Below are 12,105 nucleotides of genomic sequence, written 5' to 3' on the forward strand. Positions count from 1 at the left end.
CATTATAATCTCAAAGAAAAGATAAAAAATACCAAGTTTCCTCACTGCCACCATGTTCTCCAACTCTTTTTTCATTTCAAGCTCATACCAGTCAAGAGTTTCTGCCCTTTGAGTCCACCATCTTTTCACTGTAACTTACCTTACATATTGCTACATGAGGAACCTCTCTACAACTTTGCTTTTACACACATGAGTACACTTCAGAGGAAGAAATGGAAATGCACTGTCTTTCGTATCCACAAGAAATTCTGGCCTGCATTAACACAACACTCAGGAGGATCTACAGAGGCTCAGTCTTCTGACAGTAAAATACACCCTTTCGGTGTTTGGAGAAATTCATATAAGCATGCAAACACCACCACAAGCAACGTTCAGGATGTTCCCATCATTCCTAAATCCTACTTTTGCTCCTGCTGCTAAGTTCCTCTACTCTTCTAGGCTCTTCATCCAGCTCCTGATACCATGGATCTCTGCTTTCCTAGAGCATCAGATGCAGTGGAATCACCTGGGTGTCATTAGCTAGTTAGGTTCCTTTGTGACACATCACATTATTTCTTGTATTAGTAGTTCTTCTTAATTTTATCTCATAGTGATAATGTACCTTTGATTTACATTTTTATATAGTCTACATCTAAATATTACAATATACATGTGTGTATTTTACTTCTTTTCACGTGTATGTAGTGTATGTGAGAGCCTATAAACTTGTGTGTGAAGGCCTGTGTTAATGCTGGGAATCTTTCTCAGTCCCTTTCCCAGTCAAACCTAGAGTACATCGACAGGGCTAGCTTCTGCGGCCAGCTTGCTCTGGGGATACAGTATCTCTATTTACCGGAGTCCGAGATTACAGGTGGTCACCACATCCACTCCTGGCTTCTGGAGAATCTGAACTCTAGGCCCTCTGCCTGCTCAGAAAGTGTTTTTATCCACTGAGCCATGTCTCCAGGTCCCTGACATTATTTAAATTCAGTAGATTTTTTTTGCTATAACAAAGTACTTTTCATGGGCTATGAAATACTCTGACAGGTCACACTTTTTTATTGATACGCAGGGAGGTCATCACTGAGGTCACAGATCTATGGGATCTTAAGAAGGCTGTTAGAAGAAGCAACGCTTTGCTGACTGAGAAGTACCTGAGCTGAACTTGGCCAAGTATATGGTTATACTCTGCAGAACCCAATGGTGGCAGCAGTACTCAGCAAACGGCTCTTTGCACAGCCATCTCCCACATTAGGTGCCAGGCCCTGTCAAAGCTCACACACATGTAAGAAGGGAACTCACTGGCATCCAGTCTAGTCACATAGTCATATACATTCTCAGAACAATTACTAGGAATCTTGTGGTACAGATGAGGGGTTACAGACTATTGGAACACTGGTTTGGGTTACTCCAAAGAGATGCTAACATTTAGTAGTTGAGATTTTTATGTCATGTGCCAAACATGGTGATATTTTTCATAATTTGACTCATCTTTTGTTTTCTGGAGATTGAGTTCACAGTTGTCTGTGAACTCACACACATCTGCCTGCTCCTGACTGGGATTAAAGGCCTGTGTCAGCAAATCTAGCCCTTGATTTATCCTTTTAACTATAAAACAGGAACAATTTTTATTTTTGCTTTGCAGGCCTTGTACACATAACAAAAATACTGAGCTGAAGGCAGCTGGGTCACACAGTTACAAAGTCACTATATAAATTCCACTCATAAAGGATTTTATGTAACTATTTGTTATGTGGTTTAATAGTTTCATCTTACCTTTTTATGCAAAAAATAAGACTTTGACATAAGTAAAGAACACAGACTGAAGAGACAAATTGTCTGCTGATAAAACCTGCACAACGATACTAGCTGTTGCTAAGCCAACGTGGACAGGGGAAATTCTACATGGTCTCACCACAGGTAGTCAATGTCCACTAAGAAAAGAACTAGTTTTCTCCTGGGATGAGTTCCCATATAGGTTGTGCAACTCCTGGGGGTAAGCTCTAGATACATAAGAGAGAAGCCAAATAACTCAGCAGGTTGTCTGTATATAAATAATATGTGTAGATACTACTGACAATAATAATTAAAGAGACCATGAATTTTGGAGGAGATGACATGGATCAGGGATTGGGTAGGAATCATATACAAAATTCTTTTTAAAAAAAACAGAAAAATATAAAAATTTACTTTTATTTGTGATTCACTGCCTTCTCCCAAGATAAGGTATTTCCCAAGAGGTATTCATGCCTAGACTATACTTCTTGAGCCCGTTCCTAACATGGTACAGGCTTACTTTCTGTTCTCTAAGACACATTAAACTGATGCTTCCAAGACCTTATTTTCCTCTTTCCTATACAAATTGGATCTTTAATATACCCTGACCTCAGCAGGCCCTGCATTTCTGCCTTATTTCATTATTCATCCAGCCTCACTCCTACCTTTGCTCTCCCAGGTTCCTAGGCCCCCGAGCTGCAGATCCTGGCTACCTCTCACTACCAATCTGCTTTTCTTTCCCAAGTTTCAGGTCATCCAGCAAGGACGGGCACACTGCTTTGTCAAATCCTTCAGAAGAATGGTCACAGTTTATTCACTGCCCCATAGCTCCTCTTTGACATATCCCATTGGTCCCTATGGGGACTTTTCACCTCAGTGACACAAGGCTTAAGCTTAGAGCAAAAACCTCTGTGCTGTGGTCCATCTGTACTCCATTACATAGGTTGTCATAGACTTCTGGCTAATAGCACTGAATTTATCTTCCCTTGTTGTCTTAGTTACTATTCTGTTGCTGTAAAGAGACACTTTGACCAAGGCAACTCTCATAAAAGAAAGCATTCAGTTACGGGCTTGCTTACAGTTTTAGGGGGTTTGCTCATAATCATCATGATAGGAAATAGATGTGCACGATCAGCAGGCAGCAGGCAGATAGTGAACCTGGCATAAGCCTCACCCCCAGTGACATAGTTCCTCCAACAAGCCCACACCTTCCAATCCTTCCCAAATAATTCTACAAATAATTCTAAGCATTCAAATATATGAGTCTATGGGGCTGTCCTCATTCACACCACCACAGTTATGTTCTAAATCTCAGTCTCATCTTTGCCTTTCCCTCTTTTCTTCAGCCACTGATGGACGGGTCAAGGCAGACTGCATGTTCTTGGGTACTAGGCAAATATGACAGCATTGCTAAACACTATCAAATCTGGTATGATCAAGCTAAGAGGATGACTAAATGGATAAAATACTTGTCATACAAGTTGAGAACCAGTATTCAGATCCTCACCCTAGAAACCATGTGAAGTCATGGAAGTTAATATGTACATGCAATTCCAGGGGACTCTGTGAGTTTACAGGTAGAGGCAGAGGAACACTTCTGGGCCTGCTAGTATGGCATGTACAATAATAACCAAGAGACTCTGTCTCAAACAAGAAGTGTGGAAGGTATACTGCAACCTCTAGTTACCCACAACATAACACACATACACACACAGGAAGAAAGAAAGGAAGGAAGGAAGGAAGGAAGGAAGGAAGGAAGGAAGGAAGGAAAGAAGAGAGGAGAATAGCTTATGGTACACTAGCCCAGGGCACAGTAGCCCACGGCATGCTATCCTATTACACACTAGCCCATGGTGCACTAACCCATAGTATGGTAGCCCATGGCAATCTGTCTTCAACTCCACTTGTAAGTTGAGCTCTCAGTTGGGCAGGGGTGCACAAACCTACACTGTCAGCTCCTTGGGCAGGATAAGGTTTAATCAAAGGTCAGGAATACAAGGGGCCTAGGCAGTACAGTGAGATTCCAACTCAGAAACAAGTCTCACCCACTACACTGATACTAATTTCCCTATCCTTTCTGACTTCATTATGAGGTCAGTTTAATTGGAATTAAAACAATCTTAGTTCAAGTTCATGCTCATGGCTTCTGTCTCCCATCCTATCCCACTTCATCCTTGACCACTCAGCCGGCTCCAAGTCTACCTCAGCTGCTTCCCAGCATCTGGTCCATCACCTTGTGCTCTTTGAGTACACATTTTTCATTTGTGTTTCTAAATTAATCAGTGACTTTTAAGAACAACTACTAAAGCAGTTGGGGGAGAGAAAAACATCAACAGAATATATTGTATGAAAAAAAGTCAATTAAAAATATGAATAAACAATGATCACAAATGAAAGAAAAAAATAACTTGATTATACTTATTTGTAATTGAACCCAAGGGTTCTACATACAATAGGAATTTGTCAAAACCTGAGCAACATCCTTTGTGTATTAATTCTTATTTTAGGGGATATAATAGTTATATATTCTGAAGACTTATATAATTGTAACAAGGAAATGGTAATTTAAAATAAGAATAATCAGGAAATAAACACAAGCTTTAGAAAATAATGTTTCATTGAGTTTGTACTTGGTGATTTATTTTAATTTTTTTGTTATTTTTAGTCAAATGAAGGGATAACCCTTCTTTGTGTCGGCTATATTCCTGGCAGCTATTGTTAATTTGAGTGTTTTAAAAAAATAATATTAACATTTACATAAATTGGTCTTTAAAAAACTACTTACCACACTAAACACTCATACTTTACTTAAAATATAGAACTGAATGTAAATCTAAAATACAAAATATTTATGCTCATGATAGGTAAGAAATATAAGGGCAGTTGGAGATTGGCTAAATGCATTTTGCATTGAGATAAAGAGATGTTAAGGGTGGAATGTCATGCTTTAAAGTGATCTGTTTGGGTGTCAAATTGACAAATATTGGTGTGGTATTTAATCTTGATTGTCAGCTTGTCTGAAATTAGAACTCCAAGGAAACACATCTCTGGTTGTGTCTAGAAATATTTCCAAAAAGGTTTGAGTGAGGTGGGAAGAACCATTCTGAGTATGAATGGCAGCATTCCAATGGCTGAGCTCCCACAGTGAAGGAGCAAGCAGGGAGATGACAGCATTCATCTACGTCATGGTTACAGGTGCACTTGGCCAGCTACCCATGCTTCCTGGATAGGGGCACACTGTGGCTGACTACTGGTTTCCATGCTTTCCAGATTGGACTGGACCTTCACAATGTGGCCCAAACAAAACTTCTTTCCCTTAGGTAGTTTTTGTCTGATACTGTGTCACAGTGATGTAAAAAGTAGCTAACGTGCTCCCTTCCAGATGGTGAGCTGCCATCTCTTGGCCTTATGCCTTTAAACAATGGGATCATGACTATACCAGAGAAGACTGGAGTCTGCTAGAGGGCTGCTGTGGTCAGGAAATGCTACAACTCTCAGTTATGAGGGAAAGAGGGAGAGGGCAGCTCATTCAACTCAGCAGGTATATACGTGTCAAGGATGCTGTAAGGCGCCACTACTCTAATTCCTGTCTGGCATGAGAAGTTTCATTTTCACAAATGCTTAAACTAAATTAAGCATTCTCTGTCATGGGACAAAAGCTATGTGTTTATATTTTAGAATTAATGTAATTAAAGATAGTTGCCGTTTCTTAAGTACATACACTTTAATAGATACATGTCTTAAGTACATACACTTTAATGGATACAAAATCATGTAAATGAAAAATCTCTCTATAATTCCACGAGCATAGGGTAAACTTTATAGGATTATATTAGTATATTTTCTCTCAAATATATTGTGTTTGTCTTTTCTCAAAGTTATTCAAAGTGTTTCTTTCTTCAAAGTATTGCCTAGTAGCTAAAGGTGTAACAAAATGCTTATGATTTAAACTTCTTTTCATTTTTTAGTTTTGAGGTTTTTAAAAAGATATTACTTTGAGACGTGTGGCTATATTGCAAATTATTAGCATTTCTTCAAGTTGAATATGGTACTGCATGCTTGTAATGCCAGCACTCAGTAAGCTGAGGTATGAGAGTTGTGAGTTTGAGGCTAGCCTGGGCAGCCTAAGGAGTACAGGTTTGTACTCCTTACATAGAAGACCCTGGGTCAGAATCATGACTGGGAGAGCAAAGTGTTGTTGGAGTATGACAGTTAGGCATCCTCTAGGATCTACATGGCAAAAATAAGGATTTCAGAGTTGTCAATTTTTGCTCAAAATATATCACCAAATCAGTAACACAGCTTATATTAATCAGAAAGACTTTTAAGTCAGTTATCAATAATAATGACCAATGGTATATTTTAATAAAATTACAATTCTGAACTACTATACCTTTTCATTTATACTGGTCCCAACTGCTTAGTCCACAATATCCTACTAAAATTTGTAAAAAAGAACTTTTTTATTCCTAATTGTGGTAAAATACAGTTAAGAAAACATACCACCCCTAAAGCATTAACATACTGCATTTTGAGATAAACACACACAATGTGGCAAGCTGCAGAAAGCAAAGATAGCATACTACCACCATGTTAATGTTGAATCAACAGCTCATCCCTACACAGCATGTGCCATCCACTGATTATCAGCTCAAGGCCCTATGCTTCATTAGCGTAATAATAAAAAAGTTTATTTTGTCCTAAATTACTGTATTTGTTTTTATTTTATCTTATTATTTTACATGCCTGTTATTATTCTAGTGAGAAAGAGAAAGAAAGGGTGTGAATTTGGCTGGGTTTGGGAAATAGAGATCATCTGGGAGGTATGGGGAGAGGAAACAATAATTAGAATATATTATATGAAAAATACCCATTTCAATAAAAAAAAAGAAAGAAAAAGAAAACTGTGTTACATCTTTCTTAGGTCACATAAAGTTCATCTAAGAACATGTAGATACAACAAATAAAATGTGGAAAGAGGACCAAGCAGTAACCACATGAACCACCACCCAATGCCTTTTAATAGGAACCATGCTTGTGGCGTCACAGATGCTTCCTGAGGTACCGTCTCACTGTGTACCACTGAGCCTTGCTTCATGTGTCTCTTCCCTTCACCACAGGTCAAGTAAGGAAACACTGAGCTTTATTCAGCTGTTGAGGCACAAGGAGACTCCCTTCAAGCACTGTCTCTTTGCTGCTTCAGACAATGTGGTGAAGCCTGAGTCACTTTCTCTTTTCCACTTGCTTAAAATTATAATCTTTGTTGATTGCCCTTCAGTTAAAGTTTTAAATACAACCACTGTTGGGGGCTGACTTTTAGCAGAAAGCGGCTATCAGCTTTGCAGCCATCTTGAGCCATATACCCTGACATGTGACTTGGATTATAATAGCCTACAACAGCTGAGCACACTCCGATAATCTTGGTTTAGATACATTGAGATTAAAGGTGCGTGAGATTAAAGGTGTGTGAGATTAAAGGTGTGTGACTTAAGAGTATGACTTAGAAGTGTAGAGATCAGATTTAGAGACAAGACCTAAGGGCATGATTAAAGGTGTAACTTAGAGGCGTGGCTTAGAAGTGAGACATATAAAAGGCAGAGGCAGAACAGATCAGAATCAGACTGAGATCAGAGAATCAGACACATCAGACATTAGGTAGAAGACACTTGGCTCCAGACAGAATCAGACACAGCAGACATTAGGGAGACACAGAAGAGAGAAAGAGACACTTTAGAGAGAACAACTTGGAGTTAGTTATTAGACATTAGGCACTTGGAACTTGGAAGAAGTAACTTGGAACTTGGAGGCACTAGGAGCTAGGGACTAGGAACTAGGAACTCAAGACTTAGGACTTAGACTGAAGAATAAACGGGATTGAATTACACTCTGTCTGGTCTCCATTCTTCGAGTCCGTCCTCACTCTCACTCTTGCTGAACCCCGACCTGCAGACCAGAGCAGCAGCTTGGGCCGGGATACAGTGGCCACCCAAACGTGGGTCGGCCCGGGCCTCAACATTTTGCTTGGGCCGGGACATTTTTTGGCCGCCCCAACGTGGGGCTAGTGTGGACCCCGACAAACCACCAGTCAGTCACGGTAATATTTGAGAATCAGTCCTTCCCTTATGATTGTCTGACTATGCTTGGAACAGAATTGTAAATTATAAGTAGATTTAAGATTTGGATTTTTCCATTTGCTGATGTTCCTACAATTGTCAAAGTTGCAATTTTATTTAGTATAATCAATGACAAAGACTGAGCAATAGAAATCTCTAAAATGTCTTTAGAGGTATACACAGCATGTTAAAGACTAGGGAAATTCAGAATGAAACTGACACAACACCAAGAAATCTAAGGTAAGGCATGAAAGCCATGCAATTAAAACCCAGAGTAAGATACTGATGTAAACAAGACCAAAGCATCCTGTGGATAGAGCCACATAAAAGTCTCTGTGAGTTAACAGGTGGGCCAGAAATAGTTTCAACATTTTTTTGGTTCTGTTTGATCAAAAATATTTTACTTTGTCATTTTAAAAGGATTTTCTAAACAGTATGACAAAATACATCTAGCAAACTCTCCTGTTTTATGTAAACTCGGCTTTACTGTGCCGAAAGCTGAGCTATCCATTGCACAGCTGCTAAGAAATCAGCCTATAGTGGGTCAAGTCTCAGCTTCACTTCCATCTCAGGATGCTGGTCCAGTTTCCTACAGTTCCACCCTGTCTAGGGTAATACTCCTTCAGGTGAGGCAGTTAGTATTTCCTGCTTGTCCCTATGCAGACATGTAATTTGTTGCCCCTGGGAAACAATACTGGTTTATAAAACTAATATCTAGACCCACAAAGAACATCTGCCTCCCAAAACAACACAGTCGCTGTGGTTTTTCTACAATACAATCAACACAACAGAACAATCAAGAGAAGCTACATAAGAAGAAAAAAGGAAGCACCTTTAAGAGGCGGTAGAACCCACTAGCCCCCAAGATTTCAAGTGGTTTCTCTGCTGGTATGGGTAACCAGAGTCGTTCATCTAGGCAGTGCTTGCCCTGTGCTCAGACAGTTTGTGGTTTACCTTCACTTCATGGTGCTGGTCCAGTGTATCTAATTCCACAGTGCTCACCCCATTTTCCCTCTCTTGGAGCTCAGCTTCCATTTCTGGCTCTCCTTCTTTTGAGGGAAGCCCTAAGTCAGTCCCTGGAGTCCTGCAGCTGCTGTTGGAAGCATTTTCATCATAGCTATTGGTTATAGATGATACAGAATCTGTGGTGGTTTCATTTCTTTCTCCATTCAGCACACGTGTATCAGGAGAGGCAGCAGCTGTCTGAATAGCTGTCTCTGGGCTAAGAGCACTCTCATCTTCACATTCCATCTGGTTTTGTGCAGCCACCACACCATTGGCCAAACAACCATGTTGGCCCTGAGTCTGATCTGGATTGTTTTCCTGCTTCTGTGGAGAGTGCTGGGATAGGAATTTTTGTGGTGGTGTGGAGGTTAACCCACGCTGTCCTGGAGTTTGAGGAATATTTAGGTTCATAGTAGAATCTTTTTGCAAATCAATGTAACTTGATGAAACACTGTAAGATAAAATACAAAAAGAAACATTGGCATGAAAAGTTGTAGAATGAAGACAAGTCAATTTCAGGTGAAAAGAGACATCATCTCTTTTAGATGGTTTTAGAAACAGATTCTTGGGACACAAGCCACATTTAAACAATCAGTAAGACAGGTGAAGGTTGAAGAGATGGTTCAGCTGTTAAAGGCTAGGCTCAAAACAAAACCAGATGGATGAGCCTGAGCCTTTTCTGGTTGGATTGTTTCCATGAGTTTTTTACTAATACAACTTATTCAGTAAAGATAGAGATGGAAGAAATATTTGTGTTCAATGAGATTGTCTTTTTAAAAGATCTTTATTTCTTAATCATTTTTAAAAGAAGCATGGGCTTATAAACAGGCTATAAAACCAAGTTAGTTTTATTTGGAAAGTAGGAACATTAAAAAGAAAAAATAATTCTTTATTACACACACTGTAGCAGCTGCTAACGGGCCGCTAAGAGTTCTCTTGAATTTTGCTCTTTATCTCTCCAATCTTGTCCTCACAAATCAGATCCTTATACATTCAAGACTTCAGTAATGTCTCCAGGACATCAGCAAGAACATGCCTTCTCCAGCTCCTCCAGCTCGCACCGCCTGGGGTCATCTTTCCTCTTACCGCTGACTTGTACCTTCCCGTAGTTCTCTGTTGTGTCCATGTTAGAGTCAGTAGCCCTGCTCTTGTCTGCTCGGCACAATTTTCCCCAGTACATTGGTAGAGTGCATTCCACCTGTCATTCAGGCCTTTTGAGAGGAATTGGTTGGTTGGTCTATTTAAGCAGCACACTCCACCACGTTCTCTAATCTCCTTTTATTGTCTTTAAAGCCTCACTACTGCTGATATTCTATATAGTACTAACAGGGCAATAGAACCTCACTCTCAATGCATAATCATGTGCTTATGGAAATATTTGTATATCAGTTTAACCAATAATTCAAGGTTGAGGGAGGAAACATAAAATTCAAAGCTATAGTCTGAGGATTTCTATGACATAAATAAGAAGAATTGAAAACATTCTATAATTCTATGAGCTTGCAGATGATGTTGTCTTGTTCCCAAGTTTACTCCAGCTTAGCTGGATGAGTGTGAAAAGTTCAACAAATGTACAATGAACTATTGATTACTGTGCCGATCCTGTGACAATCACACCCCAGACTACATTTATGAAGTCTCCACTGAGTGCCTAGAGCTATGTTAAGTCCTTTTACACTGTTATTGTGCTTTGTCCTTACAATTCCTAAAGTAGGGGCCCATAAACAGAGGAATTTACACATGCAAAAACTCTGTCCTATAGCCAATGTCACCTGGCTAGAAAGTGGCCAAACCAAACTTCAAGCTACACTTCAAATACCACTTCAAAATCTCATCACCATCTTTGCCCTGTTTTAGATGGAATGAGGAACAGGTAAATAAGCCAATAAAAAGAGGGGACAAAATCTAACAACGATTACCTTCTCCAGCTCAGCAGAACTTGGGGTGATGGAGAGAGAAGTGGGCTAAGCCAAGATACCTTCAGAAATACTGAGAGGCACTGTCACCTTCTTCCTTCATCCTACCCCATCCCTGTCCTGTCACTGCCACTGTGAAGTGAAGGATGAAAAAAGAGACAGAAAGAGACAGTAGCAACAAAGTAACAAAGAAAAGAAACTAAGTCCAACACTGGGGCTGTGGGAATAAGAGAAGGGAGAATATTTCTAAAGAAGAGTTTATACATGAGTATTAGAAGTGGCCAATATAAATAAATATGACACACTCCATAGCTGTTATTGCCTTTTATATATAATGTATCTTGATCATGGATAATCTGCCAATAAAATCCTCAAAGATGACTAAGATGTCCTCTTTGTGTAGTCTTTGAAAATAATGCATAGGGAATAGTTGGCATCTTACTATACTAGGTGACATCAAAGGCATCAGGAGGTATAAGCTGGAGACAGGAAAAAGCAGTCATTCCTGTGGGTGCTGATTAACAGAGTGTGTGTGTATGTGTGTGTGTGTGGTAGGGTGTTGGTGGTGTGAGTGTGTGTGTATGGTGAGTGTGTGTGTGGTGTGTTGGTAGTGTGCGTGTGTGTATGGTGTGTGTGTGTGTGTGTGCCCTTCCCCCCCAGCCTGGAGCAGGCCTGAATGAGTTGTTTACCACAACAGACCAAACTATAGAACCCAGGAGGTGTGGTGGCCTGCATTCTGCTACAGGAGCTAAGAAGAAAGACTGCCTGCTGAGCTTGCATTTAGATACCTCCAGGCTGGGATCCCCTCACCCAGAAGGAGTTCTAGTGGTGAGGGTGGAGCTTCCCCTTTATATTTGAAAGCAGAATGTTAAACTTGGGGCTTTGATCAGAATACTTTGTCTTGGCCCCATGTTTTCTCTCACCCTCCATTCCCTTTTCTTTCCCAGCCTTCCTTTCAAGTGAACCTGGTTACCGGCAACCGATGGTGGCTACAGAATGGTGCCCAAAACAAGGGACCTGAAAACAGAAGTCTAGCTGAGGAACACTGCCTTGGGGTAGAGCTCTACGGAAAACTGAAGAAGAAGAGTATCCTGCGCACTTGGTAAGCAGCAAACAGGATTGATACTAGTGCTAGTTATGGTTATTTTTTGAAGGCTGTGTTTGCAGGAAGTGAGTTTAAGAGGATATGGCCTAGATTGAGTAAGTGTTGACCTGATGCAAGCTCACCTAGGAGGTGGCAGTGAATTTTGAAATAGGAGAATATTAATAGGCATTTGCCCTCAGCCTAAGAGCTGTCTCAGGCAAGAGGAGCAGGG

General features: G+C 40.2%; 1 protein-coding gene across 5 annotated transcripts in view; it reads right to left on the minus strand.

Annotated features, from left to right (window-relative positions):
* The window catches only part of Fgd4 (FYVE, RhoGEF and PH domain containing 4), a 176,512-nt gene that overhangs the window by 57,505 nt on the left and 106,902 nt on the right, over nt 1–12,105 (minus strand). For all 5 annotated transcript variants that reach the window (XM_076942521.1, XM_034515150.2, XM_076942520.1 and 2 more), the window contains exon 4: nt 8,823–9,324. In XM_076942521.1, the coding sequence (XP_076798636.1) occupies nt 8,823–9,324 (502 nt within the window). The remainder of the gene's footprint in view (nt 1–8,822; nt 9,325–12,105) is intronic.

The sequence above is a fragment of the Arvicanthis niloticus genome, chromosome 12, assembly GCF_011762505.2.
Source record: "Arvicanthis niloticus isolate mArvNil1 chromosome 12, mArvNil1.pat.X, whole genome shotgun sequence".
Lineage (NCBI taxonomy): Eukaryota > Metazoa > Chordata > Mammalia > Rodentia > Muridae > Arvicanthis > Arvicanthis niloticus.